The sequence below is a fragment of the Corvus hawaiiensis genome, chromosome 1 (assembly GCF_020740725.1).
Source record: "Corvus hawaiiensis isolate bCorHaw1 chromosome 1, bCorHaw1.pri.cur, whole genome shotgun sequence".
NCBI classification, from domain to species: Eukaryota; Metazoa; Chordata; class Aves; order Passeriformes; family Corvidae; genus Corvus; species Corvus hawaiiensis.
Window position 1 is genome coordinate 98,449,637 of NC_063213.1, and position 16,877 is coordinate 98,466,513.

The 16,877-nt window shown below is 43.3% G+C and overlaps 1 protein-coding gene across 9 annotated transcripts in view; it reads right to left on the reverse strand.

Moving 5' to 3' along the window:
* The window catches only part of TANC2 (tetratricopeptide repeat, ankyrin repeat and coiled-coil containing 2), a 195,941-nt gene that overhangs the window by 70,203 nt on the left and 108,861 nt on the right, over positions 1-16,877 (reverse strand). For all 9 annotated transcript variants that reach the window (XM_048320430.1, XM_048320452.1, XM_048320472.1 and 6 more), the window contains 2 exons: positions 12,302-12,488; positions 2,611-2,874 (listed from right to left, as the gene is read on the reverse strand). In XM_048320430.1, coding sequence (XP_048176387.1) covers positions 2,611-2,874; positions 12,302-12,488 — 451 coding nt within the window. The remainder of the gene's footprint in view (positions 1-2,610; positions 2,875-12,301; positions 12,489-16,877) is intronic.

Sequence of the window (16,877 nt, forward strand, 5' to 3'; positions counted from 1 at the left end):
CTGTGTAGTAACTCAGCATTGCTCACCATGAGGAGCTGGTGTGCAAGATGTGCTCCCACAACTGGGCTTCTAAAAAGGGCCACATAAGTGGTAATGCTTGAATCTCAGAGATTTACCAAGACCTGGATGTACTCTACCAAATCTATCATCCCATTTTGGTATTTACGTTATGCAACAAAGAGCAAGATGAGATTAACTGTAGAATCATGGAATAGTCTGGGTTGGAAAGGACCTTAAAGCACATCCAATGCCACCCCCTGACATGGGCAGGGACACCTCCCACTAGCCCAGGTTGCTCCAAGCCCTGTCCAACCTGGCCTTGGACACTTCCAGTGATGGGGCAGCCACAGCTGCTCTGGGCACCCTGTGCCAGGGCTTCACAGGGAAGAACAGGTTGTAAGAACTACTCCCAGTTGTAAACTGCTCAGTGACAGCAGGGACATGACACATTCAGTGACTGCACTTTGTAAGCTGCTATAAAAAAGGATATTTCTGTGCTGTTTTGGAAGATATTTGGGGAGAACATTAAAAAAAAAAAAAAGCTAGAAAGAAAAAAAGGAGGAAAAAAAAGCCATCAGGTATAGGTGCTGCTATGCTTTGCTTCCCAAGAACAGACCGTTTGTATACAAATTCAACTGCATTTGAAAACAAATAAGAGAAGATGAGCCTGTTTTAGCAAAGCTGTGAATTCATGATTACCTTAAAATGTGGAATACCATAGAATACCACTAAAGGAAAGGCAGCTTTTTGCCCCACTCCCAGCTACACTTTGTCTCCACACTGAAGACCTCGAGGCTTACAGTTAATACACCTGTTTTCTGATGGGTTAATTTCAGCTGGATTAGTCAACTAATCTGGTTTATCAAGTGGCCACCCAATGTGTGTCACTGGAGCAAGGACATGGAATCGGCAGCTCAGCATTAACTCTTTGAGCAGTGTCACATTTGAGACAGACTTAAATCAACCCTGAAACTACACTTGTCTTCCCTTTCCCACCATTCAGGCACAAAGACAATGAGGTTAAACTGTTTGGGGAAAACCACCCACATAAATCCATTATCTAAACCCCATAATTTTCTGGTGCCATAAGCATTTGGACCTAATATGTGATAATTTGATGATAAAATATTAAGCCAAATCTTGAATTCTCATCATAGTTACCTCCATGATTAAACCTGGGACATGAACTGTGTTAGCTGTCATAGTACCTAAAAGCAGCAAAATCCCTACCAAAAAATAAACATCCAGAAGGAAAAGTTGTTCCTGAACTTTGCTGGATAGATAGCGTCCTCTTGAAATAATATTTGCCTCTAAATGCACCAAGCAAGTCAACAACTGCCAAAGACAATTAAATCAACACACATGTATTTAAATTTATGGTGCCCAGCCTACTCTGTTTGCTTTGGAAGGTGTTTACACAGTGTCATTTATAAGGAAGTCATCTAAAGTAAGCAGGCTACGCAAGTGGAGTTCTCCAGTTTTTTCCTATCCCCTCTTTCCAGTCTGAAATACCAGGTTTTCAGTCTGTGCTGCACCTCCATGCTCCGTGCTTGTACTTCACCATCTATAAATCTCATTTCTACATTGCTTTTAGGTCTGTGACTGGCTAAAGTGGGATTAAAAAGGAAACCTAATCCAGTTATGCAATGCAGCCTGGTTCACCAAGGGATGCTGATTTAACAGACAATATCCCAGGCTCTTTGGGCTATCTCTCAGACTCATCTCTGGGTCTTCTGGAAGTCTGAATTCAAAGTGTGGATTTCTCCATGTATCTACACAGACACACAGACAACACATTTTACCCCAGAGAAGTTACCCAGCAAGAAAAAATATGGGGCAATAAAGGAACAGGGAGTAATTCCAGGCAAGCAGCTTTGCAGCAAAGCTTTAATATTTCTAATCCCATCTCTTTTTTCTGCTCTGCTGTTACCAGCTTCAGGGGGACACTCAGCAGGCTGGTAAAAGACACCAATAAGGTATGGCACAGCAGCATTTAGAAATGTTTCAAAGAGCAGACATGAATTTAAATGAAAATAATGTTGATTTTATGCCAAGACAAAAAATGTAAGTCAGTAGCAAATGCCAGGTGCTGTGAGGTGTGAGATGTTTGGGGCACAGTCCACCATGAGGGATGGAACCCAGAGCAAATCCTCTGTAGACAGAAGGTACCAGCACTCTCTTAACTCCAGAGCTCTTAAGATCTTCAGAGAATGTCGGACACTTGATTTTACTTGCAATGAATCCTTTGAAATAGTAGAAATGGCTATGATGTCTTGGCACCTTAAACCCAAGACATTTGCATTGTAATGACAGCAAATAATCTGGTTTTTTCTTTTTAAATTATATTCCCCTGTAATTTTGTTGTACAATTTTGTAAGAAAGGGATCATGAACTGCTGAAATAACCACTGGACACCATCAGAAATGGTTTTCCACACAGGAATTTTCCATTTAGAACCAATAAGTCAAACAAAAAGACAATTTTCATGATTCTTAAGGACAATGACTCCAGAAAGGAGATTTCTTCTTGGATAAGGAAACACAAGAAGGGCTGTGACATCCACGTGCCGTGTCTGGCTCTGACCTAAAGGCACAAACGTGAATTTCTTACCTGCCACTGAATTTGGCCGTGGCATAAGGTAGAGAGGAATTGACTGCACTGATTGGGACAGGACGGTCTCCAGGTTCCTCTCGGGGATTTTGTTGAGGCTGTAGGTGGAGGCTGTCATGTTCTCGTCCACACGGTACAGGCAGGAGTCCATGCTGGATTTCTGGGATTGCCAAGGTTTCAGGTTTCCTCCAGATCCAAGTTCCTTACTGCTTTCCCCTCCATATTTAGTACGTTCCACATTTTCAGAGTAACTTGTCAAAGTAGCTTGAAGGAAGAAATTATAAACAAAATGAGTAACAAAGCAAGAATGGCTTGAACACACACTGCTCAATGCCGAGCTGAGCCATGCAAGAATCAAAAATTCATCATATTTTCCACATCCACATAAATCAGAGATTATGGATTTTAGTTTAACGATACTGTTTCTGCTTAAGGCTTCTAAAAGAACATTTAAGCTCTAATGTTTTGGCTCATACCATTAAAAGCCATTTGTAATTACAAAGAGTATTAAAAATTCTGTGCTGCATTGTATTCAAATACATCATTCCAGAAAGAAGAGAAATTATTTAGGAGGAAACATTATCACGGCTCCTCATGTCTTTTAATTGGCATCAGAGTTTCTACTTTTCCATTTCCAGGAAATGTTTGCAGAAGTTTGCAAGGTCTTGCAAGGTCTGACATTCAGAAGCCTCCACTGACCTGCCTGAACCAGCTCCCACGGATTAGTTTGGTTCAGAAACTGAACCCCTTATCTCATTTGACTGACAGAAAGTTTTTATGAAGCTTTAACTGTAATCCACTCATTTTCCCTTATATTATTTCATTTTACAGACGAGGATTGGTGCTATATTGACTTTCCCACTGAGAACTGACAACACTCAATTGATCCAGAACACCCCCATCTTCTCCCCACTTGTATTTTCTCTTCTGGATTCCAGTGTAGTTATCCCCTGGCTGTAAACCCCTTTGGGCTATTGACTTTCATCTTTAGTCCCCCATATGTTCATTCAAGGTCATAATCTTAAGTCCCTGAGACAAGGTCCCAACACACACACATTTTATCTGCATGTATCACAGAATCATAGAATGGTTTGGGTTGGAAGGGACCTTACAGCCCATCCAGTTGCCCCCACCCTGCTATGGGCAGGGAAACCTTCCCCTATCCCAGGGTGTACCAAGCCCCATCCAACCTGGCCTTGGACACTTCAGGAATGGGGCAGCCACAGCTGCTCTGGGAAACTTGTTCTTTATCCATCCCAACAGACTCCACAATGGCTTCAACCTTCACCCCTATTTCTATGGCTTTATTTGTCAGTATTGGATTTCTTTCTAGGCAGTGGGCTCAATATCTTTGCATCCCATCAAATGTTCCAAAATTTAGTTGCTTGCAACATATTTTGTAATTTAAAACCAACACATGCAGCTGCTAAGAACTGGTACTTATTTGTTGGCATTTATACATTGGCTTGCTTTCAGGTAAACATATTTATGATTTAGGATAAGAAAATTAGATAAAAACAGAAACCAGCTGTTCACACACTTCTCTTGCTCCCTCATATTGTTTAAGAAATATGTTTGAAATTATTATCTAGAAAAATCTCCATTTCAAAGTCTGGGTTTGCAGGGCAAGGCATGCCATGTTGTCTATTCACAGAAAAAAACTCCATTGATCCAAAAAAATCCATTAATTTTAAAAGCCTATCTCAGTATGTGTCTAATTAGTCTTTGTAGAAACAAATCAGCAGCTGACATCAGTCATCTTCTAACACACCAAACTGAGGAAAAACAAAATAACTATGTGTCAAAATAAGTTTTTGCTAAATGAAACAACAAAAAAAGAGCTAGTAAGTCCTGCTGCCCCTTTTTCTAATCAACAATTTGTGTTCATTTTAAAGGTAATTTTCTCTGGTTTACACTAAAGCTGTTTTATGTGCAAACTCGTCACTGAATCAGGTATTTAGGACTGTTCCCTGTGGATTAATTTACCTGCTGAAAAGCCCTGGATGATCTAAGTGCTGCTACACAGGCTGAAGTGATGGCTCTATGGTTTTAATCTCTTCTGGAAACTATTTTAAACCAAATAATTTTATCTTTCGTTAAAAAGCAAAAGGATCAGGTCAGCTGTGAGTCAGCACCACAAACCAACATGCTGAGCACGTCTCCCATGGTGTGACCCCCAGAGCTGCTCAGACATTGCATCTTCCCAGTGACAACTGGAGAAAGCAACCGAAAATTTCAAAAAATTTACATTACCTGCAACTAGTAAGATGTAGAATGATATTCAGGGGAGGAAAGTTGTGAATGCCAAGTTGGCAGATAAATACAATGAAAGTGCAAAGATCTGGACAGCCCTGAAAGAGTCAGGGAGGTGGATCAGGTGATCATTGTAGGTCCCTTCACACTGAAATATTCTATTCTATTCTATTCTATTCTATTCTATTCTATTCTATTCTATTCCATTCCTTTCCATTCCATTCCATTTTCTATCCCATCCCATCCATTCCCATCCCCATCCCCATCCCCATCCCCATCCCCATCCCCATCCCCATCCCCATCCCCACTCCCATTCCCATTGCATTCTGACAGGATGAGAGGAAACAGCCTCAAATTGCACCAGGGAAGGTTAAGGTTGGATATTAGGGAAAATGTCTTCATTGAAAGGATGGTCAAGTCCTGGAACAGGCTGTCTAGGTCAGTGATGGAGGCACCATCCCTGGAAATGTTCAAAAAACGTGTGGATGTTGTACCTGGCGACAGTGCAAGGGGACTGGGATTATCTGGTCTTTAAAGGTCCCTTCCAACACAAACCACTCTATAATTCCATGATTTTTAAACACAGGGACACCTCATTACCCAAAAGCTCAAAAAAAAAATGCAGCCTTTGAACAGACAGCATGCTCTAAACTGGGAAGAGATAAAGTGATGAACTCAAATCCATCAAAGAGCAGGAATTTTTGCCTTAAGCCATCTGCAGAGAGGCAGGTCTTTCAAGCCCAGTCTCCAAGGGACCCAGAGCATCAGGGGACAAGTGATGGGACATGCTGGGAGTGCCACAACAGGAACCCAGTGGGACATGAGAGGCTATGAGAGAACACTTGAACTCTTCAACTAGTAAATCCAGACAAAAAGCACAACCCTGATGAAAAAAAATCAGAACCTTGCCATGCCTGGGCCCTGCTCCATCAGATCACACTGACCACAGTGAGTGCTGACAGCTGCTGGGAGCAAACAAGCCACTGAAGGGATGGAGAAAGGTGGGACAGTGCGTGAGTCACAAACAGAACAGGAGAAATCTGACAGGCACAAACAACTGAGGTTCTCTAGAGCACTGAAGTAATACCACAGGGACATAAATATAGGCGTGTCCATATACATTTATATATTTATGGTATAGAGATGTATCTCCAGTCTCCACTGGCACAGTCTGACGCTATTTAATGTGAGCACAGACAGAATTCAAGGCATCCAGCTCATCTGACTGCTGGAAAACACGTAATGAATGTTCCCATGGAAAGCCCCTCAGATGAGGGGCAGGCAGGGAGGTGCCCGTCCGCAATCCTGTCCGCAGCTTTTTCCCTTGGAAACAAAAGCTCTGATCAGAACTTTTTGAAAATAACATGGGCAAAATACTTCTATTTCTTTGGGGAAATAACAGAGCTGTACCGAAGCAGCAGCAGCCCCTCAAGACAGCACCTCAGCACTACAGACAGCACTACACTTCTCAGGGAGTTCTGCGCACTTACAGGCCACAAATATTATTTCTCATTTAGTTTTAAGCTGGCCTATGCCCTGGGAGGTTTTCAACTGAATGTGTCTCCAGTCCAACACATGAGGGAATCTTTACCATCCCAACCAATTCTCCTCAAGGCAAAGACCATGCCTGGAAAACATCAACTTTTACATTCACCTTCCGGCTGTAACTGGGAGAAGCAGTAACGTAGGTCCCATGTGACAATGACCAACAGCTGTAACATTAATTATATGCAAAGATTTACAGTGCCTCAAGTCAGACACAGAGATTTTGTTGATTTAAAGAAAAAACTGCAGCAAAGCAATGAGCTTTCATATGCTGCACTGCAATGAGCTACAAACCCAGCCTGAACTAACCTCATTTCACTTGTCTTCAGCACCACTTGCCTCATTCCATTAGAGATGTCCCAGCTAACATGTGCAAGTTGGCAAGGAGGGAAATAAATTTTTTACCCTAATCTACATAAGCCTCCATAAACTCAGCCACAGAAGGATACAACTAAATATAGCCACGTCACCCCAGACCACTCCAGCTGCCAAACAGAAAAATTTGGCAGGCAGAAAGCTTAAGTCCAAACTGCTCCCAAGGGAAGGCGGCAGCCTCGGGCAGTCACACGCAGTCTGTGCCCCAACAACTCTGCAGCACCTTTAGAACATTATTCTCTGCTGGACACCACCAGGCAGTGAGTTTAAGGCATCTCCATGCAAAAAAACCCAAACCCAAAACCCCCAAGGTCTGTCCTGCTCAAAGCTTGAAGTCAAAATCCGCACCACTCGCTAGATGTTCAACTTCTCTTTCAACAGTGGTCTCAAATAGGAGAAAAAGAAATTAAAATCACTGGCTTAATTCATATCAACAATCCCACCAATAGACAGAGATTAAACAGGTAAAGCCATTTCTTTGTCAGGCCTGGGGGTAAGTCATGGTGAGCACACAAAAGGTCTTAAAAATGAAATCAAAAATATCTCGACAGTAGCATCATCTGACCCTAAATCCATTCTGTGCTAGATCTGAATCCCCTGCTGCACTGACTGACAAGCAGGATGAGGAATGGGATAAAGAATGGGATGAGGAATGGGATGAATGCCTTGCAGGGCTTGATCCTGGCTGCTACTCAGGCTAGAAATGCAAGGTCTGGGTAAAACAGCCCTGCAACAGAGCGAGACCCTCCGACCTCCTGAGCCCAACTTCATGCAAACACTGTGAGACAGAACAGCTCAGCAAAGCTTCAGTTTAGAAACTGCACTTTATTACTTGCAGAAACAAGGTAATTAATGTTGTAAAGCACAGTCCACTATTGTAAACATGAAAGAAGTCTGTTAAAAAGGTCCCAACTCTAATACAGATGTAGCAACCTTAATGATGTTTACCAAAACATCAACCCGCCCCCCACCATGTTATTATTTAAACATACCCCTTCTACAGAGCACACATGCACATCTGGAGTGAGATCTCTGCAACAGAGAGGCACAAAAATTAGAGACAATGGCTTATGGAAATCCAGGAGTGGCCATAAGCCACTGGCTCTTAACCTTGACTCGTTATGCTGAGCTTTCTCTCTACAAACATGTTCTTACAGAAAAGACATGAAGGGGCTTGAGTGTGTTCAGAGAAGGCAACAGAGCTGGGGAAGGGTCGGGAGCACAAGTCTGATGAGGAACAGCTGAGGGAGCTGGGGCAACTCAGCCTGCACAAAAAGAGGGTCAGAGAGCCCTTACTGCTCTCTACAACTACCTGAAAGGGGCAGGTGGTACCTGAAAGGTGGGGAACTGGCTGGGCACTGGGCGGGTGGTGGTGAGCAGCTGTGTCATTTACATCACTTCTTTATCTGTTTGGGTTTTTTTTCTTTTTGCTATTTTTCTTTTAATGCTATTATTATTATTGTTATTGTTGTTGTTGTTATTTTATTTCAATTATTGAGCTGTTCTTATCTCAACCCACTTTTACCCTTCTGATTCTCTCCCAGTACTCAGCTGTTGGTTGGGGCTAAACCACAACAGCCAGCTCCAGGCAACCTCTGGATTTTAAAAGTTCAAAATTTCACAAGAAGAAATGCACATACACATCCCTCTAACCCCACATGAGTCTCCATCACCTTCTTGATTCGATGCTTTCACATTTTGGATCCTTCTTTATTTTTGCCTGTCTCATCAACAGCAGTTTCCCAGTTCCCCCTTTCTCCTTCTTTAGCATCAGCAATGACAATTTTATTCCTTTGTTTGAGCCCACCATGCTTCAAAACTGGTTTTAAAATTATGAGATTTGAACAAGAAAGCAGAAAGGAGGCACGTGTCGGGGTATGTGCACAAGAGGAGGGAGGTTATTTAAGACTCAGCATTAACTTTTTGGGCAAGCTTGGATCATTGGGAAGCTTTCCATAACCATGAAGGGTTAAAATCTTGTTGCTCTTTAAATAACAGCTGAGTCCCATCCAATCTCATCCCATCACCAGCTAAAACATTAAAGAGAAGCCACTTATTATAAGTATCCAAAATAACATCAGGGGAGCTGACAACACTCAACTCTCCTCTAGCTCTCTTCTGAGCAGCCTTTTCACTCTATTCTTTCTTCCAATTTTTCATTCTTTTTTTTCCTCCATCTACTGGGCTCCATCTACCATAAACCAAAATCAATCTGAGACTTTACCATCTGTTCTGTGTCACTTTCTTCAGCTTTAAACTCTCTTTCTTCCCCTTTTTTCCCAGTAATGTAACCAGTACCTGTAGCTAGCCTGTTACCTCTCCAGTATTTATGAACCAGTTCGGGGTCAAACCCAAACATTGATGCCTCAGTGGTTTAACAGGGGGAAGACAGAAGTGTTGTTTCATGACTTTGTGGTTTCTCACCTGAACGTCAACCACGAACCATGGCACATGTACAACTTTGCTTTCTGCTTTATCTCTCCTTTTAATGAAATGGAGAAAGATTTGAACTGGGATTCACAGACTTTGTGTGGCTGGGATTCTGTGACCCCCTGATTTTGCTCAAGAGCTGATGAGAAACCTGGGAAGTTAGCTCCCTTTTCACTTTCTGAACCATCATCCCTGTCACCTAAAATATGAAGGTGCATTAGTGAACAGAAGCTCACTAGTTACTGAGATGAGACATTTTTCAGGAAGCTCCTCTTTGGGGAATGAGCCCAAATAGAAGTCATTGAGATTCAAAAAAAGATCTGTAATTCTCAAAAATGTTATTCATTATTAACAGAGCATTTCATAATACTGATGAGAATGTCGGAATTCAAATGCTTTAACTGTAAGATCACAAAAATATTTAACCTGAGTTAAATTTATCTTGATGTGCCTTTTGAGCTGCTCTTTGTTCCCTTCTCAAAGCAGTTAAAGTTGGAAATAAATCCATCTTGTTTTATTGTCAGCAGCATCTATTCTGCTTAGCAGCATCTATTCTGCTTAGCAGGCATTTAGGCAAATTTATTAACAAACCTGTTTTTAGCCCACAAACACATAAATCTGTAGAAGGCAGCATCTTGATAAAAGCTCAGGAATCAGAGAAAAAAATAGCGAGAAAAGAACAAGTGGAAAAAGCTACAGTGCAGGGACTCTCAGGAGGGGACAGGGCTCCTTTATATGTTATTCTCCATCAAATAAATCCACAAAATCTAAGTGAAAACGTCTGGTCCACACAGTACCAGACCTGTGCACTTCACTGCAGCAGCAGGGCCAGAGGATTTCCGCTGCTCACTGCTTTCCCTTTTAAGCTGCTTTTCCCTCCTACCTGTGTCCCTGCTCAGGATGATCCCCTGACAATTCAGCAGGGAACAGACTGCTGGGAACAGCAGGGAACAGATCATCACAGGGAAAAAGTGTTGCCCCATTCCAACTTGGGGTGTGTGAACATACATCTACAGGGAGATGCCATATGGAAAACAGCCATTCCTTAGGAGATCGCTGCTAATGACATGAAGTGCTGCTTGAACATCACCTGGACAAACTTGGCATACTGGCAAAAAAAGTTTGCTGGTTATTTTATAGGATTGCTAAGACTGGTGGAGGTTTTCCTGTATTCTGCTCCATTCCAGCAGCAAAGCTTCCAAACTCACACTGGAGGGGCTGTGAGGTGCAAAGCTCCCCCACAGCAGCATATGATTCTTTGACCAGTTTTCTTCTCAGTAGCAGATTTTTGAACATTAACAGTTGGCTGCTTTTGCGTCGTGAGAGCCAAAAAGTCCTGGAAGCTGTTCAGAGGCTATAGACAGGTCAGGATTTTCACCAGCCATTCCATTTTACATGGAAAGGATTCCATGGCATCCAGGACAAAGGGCTGACTTGCTCCTACCTCTCCTCTTGGCTCACCTTCTTCCCCATTGCTTTTCTTTTACAAATAAAGAATATCTGAATTTGAAGATCTGGACCTTGTAACTTTTTTTTTTATCCTTTTAACCTTTGCTCAGCTCTTAGACCCAACTGACAGCTTGGGCAGAGGCAGGATCCAGCTGGGATCAAACATCCATTTGTACTCACTGTGTCCCCAGCCCAGCCCAGCCTAGCTTTGGGGTTGGATGTGGGAGAAGGTGCAGCTCTGATGGTGGGACATGGTGAGAAGGGAAGCAAGAGGGTGGGATCCTGCAGTGACTTTTTGTGGGATTCATTAACCTACTTTGGCACGCAGCTCAGAATAGCTCACCCATTTGCATTTTAAGATTATGCACACATAAGTGCTGCAAGGGTTGCTGTGGCATCCAGGAGCCGAACCAAGCCCAGATTCCCTGATCAGCCAAGCAAAATGTTAACCACTAGTGCAACTAACCTCCCTAAATAATCAACCTGCCTTTCTTTTTCATTTTTTAAACACTACATAAATTGTTGGCAAAATATAACCTTAAGCTGGGGAAATACTTAACCTAGAACATGTGGCAAGGACACCCAAGTGACAACCATCCTGTTTGATGTCATCCAAACATTAATGGTTTCCCATTGTGCCTGTACAGTTACTGAACAGAATTAATCTGTGTATGTTATTTTCTCCAGATTCTTTACACTTGCAACCCACAGATCACTCAAATGAAAAACCTGCCACAGCACCTACAGAAATTCACTGAAATCTGTGATAATTTAGTTCAGCTCCTGCCCAAGGCTTCCTCTTGCACCATTTAAACAAGTTCCAAAAGAAAATTAATTGATGCAAAGTTATCAACCTCATACATCCTAATTTTCACCAACTATTATGTAGTTTTACCTATGAGGAATGGAAGATGGAGGGGTACAGATCACCTTGGTCACTGCAGTATTAACCTGAATAATGCAAAATCTTCCCACTAATTAGCAAACACAGGTGTATGACATAAATAGTATTAACTAAATAGAGTACTGCATCCAGCTCTGGAGTCCCCAAGGGACATGAAACTGCTGGGGAGTCCAGAGGAGGTCACTGAGTTGATGACATGCCTGGAACTCCTCTGCTTTGGAGTGAGGCTGGAGCTGGGGTTGTACAGCCTGGAGAAGAGAAGGCTCCAGGGAGACCTTAGAGCCCCTTCCAGTGTCGAAAGAGGCTCCAGGAAACATGGAGAGGGACTTGGGACAAGGACCTGGAGTGACAGGACAAGGTGGAATGGCTTTCCACTGCCAGAAAGGGAGGGCAGGGTTAGATGGGATATTGGGAAGAAATTCTCCCCTGTGAGGGTGGTGAAGCCCTGGCAAAGGTTGCCCAGAGCAGCTGTGGCTGCCCCATCCCTGGAAGTGTCCAAGGCCAGGTTGGACGGGTCTTGGACCAACCTAGGAGAGTGGAAGGTGTCCCTGCCCATGGCAGGGGTGGGACTGGACGGTCTTCAAGATCCCTTTCAACTCAAACCATCCTGGGATTCTACAACTATAAACCAACCCTTGTTAGACAAGCCCAGTGCACCATGCAGGGCTCAGCCTCCAGCAGTGAGGAGCAGGAGGAGAAGGAGGAGAAGGAGGAGGAGCATGGCCTGGCACTCACCAATGATGCCGCTGTCTCTGCTCTCCAGCGTGGATGTGGGGCTGGTGACGGCTCCATAGGTGCAGTCCTTGGCCGTGACGCTGGTGCTGACGGGCGGCAGGGTGGAGCAGGGGCTGCTGGCCGGCGGGGAGGCCGTGCTGCTGGTCAGGGTGGAGCAGGGGCTGATGCGCTGCGTCACCGCCGAGCTCTGGAAAACGGCAAGCGGGAACACATCACTCACCACAGGCACTGCGAGGGGGAAAGTCTTTCTGTAGCTCACACTTGAGGATTTGCTTTGTCTGGTGAGGTTAAGAAGTGCTTTACAGTTTGAAATGAAACATCCGCTAGGCCACCCTCCACCTCTGGCAGACACCAGGCTCGTTTTTCCCCTTCATGCCTCAGAGATCCCAGCTTCCATGTTCAACAGGAGCCACAGGAAACATAAATAGTGGTATTTATCAAAAGCCTGATTTCCATACTTGATCAGGAGTTTTGATTGTTTTGTTAGCATTGAACTGAAAGCTTAAAAGAAAAAAGCACAAATAAACAAAAATCATGACAGAAAGGTAAATTCTGTGCCTCTGCTGAAGTGGAGATCTCTGGGGCGGGAAGCACACAGTGTGATCTCACCTTTACTTACAGCTACAATCACCATATCCAGGAAATCCTACAAAGACCTCTGGGCTGTTTCCATCTGCTCAGAATCCTTGTGGGGCTGCAGTTTTTATTTTGCTCTATAAATGTTTCCTCCATTCCAGGAAAACAACAGAGATCCCTTATCTAGGTACCAGATGGCCCTTCCCTGCCCAGGCATGCTTTCCCCACCAGACAAAGTATAAAAAATCCCTCCATAATATGGAAAATGCAGCAGCACAAAGAAGATGCTGTTTTAAAAGTGATTTTTGGTAAGACCCTATAGGATACTGTGTAGGGAGATGGATTTACTAAAAATGCAAAATCCTTCTTGAATTCAATTTGATATATGACAGAACCCTTGTTTTAACTACAGGCTACTGGATACAGAAGCTCCCCTGGAAAAAGGTTCTACCTGCTGAAGACACATCCTGGAGCACCTGCAGGGGACAAAACTGCTGTGCAGGGTCAAGGGGCTTGGCAGGCGCAGGTGGCTTCTTGTGTACCCAACACAGCAACTTCATCACCCTTACACTGGACTTCAGAGATTTTTTTTGGAAATAAACTGGCAATTTCAACACTTCCCTAGCACAGGACTGGCTGACAGAACAGGCACCCATTCACAGGGTGGGCACTGGAGGAGCCACACCCTCAGGAGGGTCAGTCCATTGCCCCTCGAGGATGGGCAAAAAGTAAGCATTAAAAAATGGGAGTTTCAGCACATTATCCTCCCTGGAGTTCATCTTTAGGGTGCTGCAGAGGGAGGTGACCCCGTGTCTCCCTGGCTCAGGGGACAGTGCAGAGCACAGCCAGTTCTGCACTGCTGCTGTTGGCCGGAGCTAAGCTCAGCAGGTTGCACTTCACTCACCGTAAAATGATCCTGGTCCCAAGGAAGGAACAGCAGAGGTTCATTCCCCATCTGGAATTTGCTTAAATGAGATTTCTTTAATTCTGTGTGAACATCCCCATATAATTGTGTGGCTTTGTATCCCCCCTTGTCTGTAGCATTTGAAGGAGACCACAGAGAGCATCATACCTGCAAATTGCGTAACAGGCTTGACATGTAATTTTTACCCCTCCTCCCTATTTCATATGTGAAACTTAGAAAAAATGTCTGGGAGGGACTTTTTAAAGTCGAACATGTAGAAGATTTACTGGTGTTTTGTATTAGGAGGCAGCTACCACATGAAGCTACCAGGAAAAAACCTACTTTGTCCAGCTTCATGGGTTTTGTAAAAATCCTTACTCAGAGTGGAACTGCCCTGGTGCTGGAGGCAACACAGAGCATCCCCGGCAGGGGGATGGGGCAGCCTCTCGGCCAACCCCAGCTCTGCTCTCATGCTAGAGGGAGCTGAATCAATCTCAACTTAATTACAGAATATCCCCAACATGGACCAGCGCATCAGCAAGCCAGGGACACAGTGCTAATGGCCACAGCTTTGCCAGCAGGTTTGTGTGTTAAAACAGACACCCCAACACAGCAGAAAATGAACCGTGTGAATATTTCCATGTTAATTAATCTCCCTCTGGTATCCATCACGGTCAGTCTCTTCTTCCAAGCAACATGCAACAGGATAAGGGGAAATGGCCTCAAGTTGAGCCAGGGCAGGTTCAGATTGGATATCAGGGAAAACTTCTTCGCTGACAGAGTGGTCAGGCATTGGAATGGGCTGCCCAAGGCAGTGGTGGAGTCGCCATCCCTGGAAGTGTTCAAACAGCCAGCAGATGTGGCACTTCATGATATGGTTTAGTGACATGGTGGGATTCAGTCAAAGGTTGGACTTGATGGTCTTGGAGGTATTTTCCAACCTTAATGATCCTGTGATTTTAAAACACCTGCAGTGTACATGGTGGCTGCCAACACATGGTCATCTCCTGAAGTACCTGGGACAAGCAAACCAACACTCTCCTCTCTCCATCCAATTTACAGTGCCACTGGTAAATCCCAGTTATTGTTATTTTCCATTCTTTCACATTCTAGGCACTTACCAGTACCTCTCCTTTTATCCCAGTGCCTCCTAGGAACTGCAAGTAAGCTGGCTGCTCTGGGAATTTTGGCTCTCTGAATACTCTGGTTTCACACAGTCATTACATCACCTGTAACACGCTTTCTCTCCCCACAAACCTCTTCTGTCTCTTCATACTGCAAGTTTTTCAGGTGTCTAAATACACTACTGATTTTTCTAAATCTGCTTTTAATTTTGCAAAACTATTTCTAGCTCATTCATTGTACTGGCCAAATTAAAAACTACCTGTGTGTCATATTCAATGAAAATATTCCATTATTTTTTTCCCTTTATAATTGCCGGGGTTTATTATTATTCTTAGTATAACCTAATACAGGGCTCTTTTTGGCTTGCTGTTCTGTGCCACACAGATGTTTTCACTGAGCTACCCACCACAGTGGGACTATCTTCTGATTTATCACAGCTGATGGGACTCTGTCAGCACACCTGAACCATTACATCAGCTTTTCCCAATATTTTTTTTAACTCGCTGACAGTCCAATGAACTGCATCAAGTTTAAGGTAATATAATTTGGGAGCTTTGGACAAGGAAGGCCAAGGGTATCCTGGGCTGCATGTGCAAGTGTGATGCTGGCAGGGGAAGGAGATGATGCCTCTCCTCTGCCTAGCTCTGCTCAGTTCTATGTCCTTTTTATGTTGGGGGCACCAGAACTGTACAGAGAATTCCAGGTGGGGAATAACCCAACCCAATCTCACCTGCCCCTGCTTGAAGGAGAAGGTTGGTTTAGATGATCTCCAGAAATGCCTGCCAATCTCAAACTACAGCATCTAAAAATTCCATCAGCTTACATATGGGATCTTCCAGAATGTAAAGCTTTATTACTATTATAAATTCTTTATGGTGAAGTTTTTCTATGTCTTTGCTTTAACTGTCATTTTAAACGAATCCCCACTGAAACTTAGTACAAAATAACACCCACTAGCTTTAAAACACAGAAACCACTGCACTTTAAAGCAAATTAAAATTCATGCAAGGATGGTACACTCATCTTCCCTCCAGCTGATAAAACTATTGTTTCATGAAATGCCAGCAAGTGATAGAAGTTCCTTTATTTGCTGTGTTATCAATGCAGCTCCTGAAGAACAAGCTCCTTGCAACTGGAAATTATGAAATAACACAGTATATCACTTGGCATTGATTGACATGTTTTATTTTTGTATTGATATAGAAAAATGTTCCTCTGTGTGAGTTTTAAATATAAATTTCCATTGACAGAACATTCTGTATTATTATTGCTGCTGTTTCATCTGTCACATTTTCACTGAACTTTGAAAAATTACTCTGTTCTGCCAGAGCCTCAACGTCCTTTGTGCTGCTCTGGCAGACAGTACAGCTAGAGCAAATTTCCCAAAAAGTAGGAGAAAAAGGATTTAATCCCCAGCACTTGGGATCTCCCACTCAGGAAATCATGATTAAAAGCACAGAAAACATACTGTTTCATTACAATCTGGATTAGAGAATGTATCCTTGGATATAGTCAAAATAAGACAACGGGGTGGGGGGGGAAAGGCAACATAGACATGTACAGATTGGGCAGTTCCAGTGCAAACATTCCTATTCCTTATCTTTCTTTCAGCTGATGCACTGGTGAGATGGCAAACAATTATTGTCTCGCCTGAGAAGGCAAAGCATGGCTGGAATAACAAGCAGCATCTTTTGATACAAAGAATGTTTTCTTTGCCCAGCTCATGTAAATTAACACATTAAAACCCAAAAAATGGTTCTAATTTTTAAATTCAAGTGCAAACTACTGGCCAGAGTCTCAATCAGATTTTAATTAATCAATGATTAATAGAAGAGTTAATCTTTGCAAATCCCATAAACATCTCATTGCATGATTTTCAACATGACTGGAAGTAGGGTAGTGGAAGAAATTCAGTTTGGGATGGAGATCTGGAGAGATTTTCCCAGAATTTGCTGCAATTTGGAAGCAGCT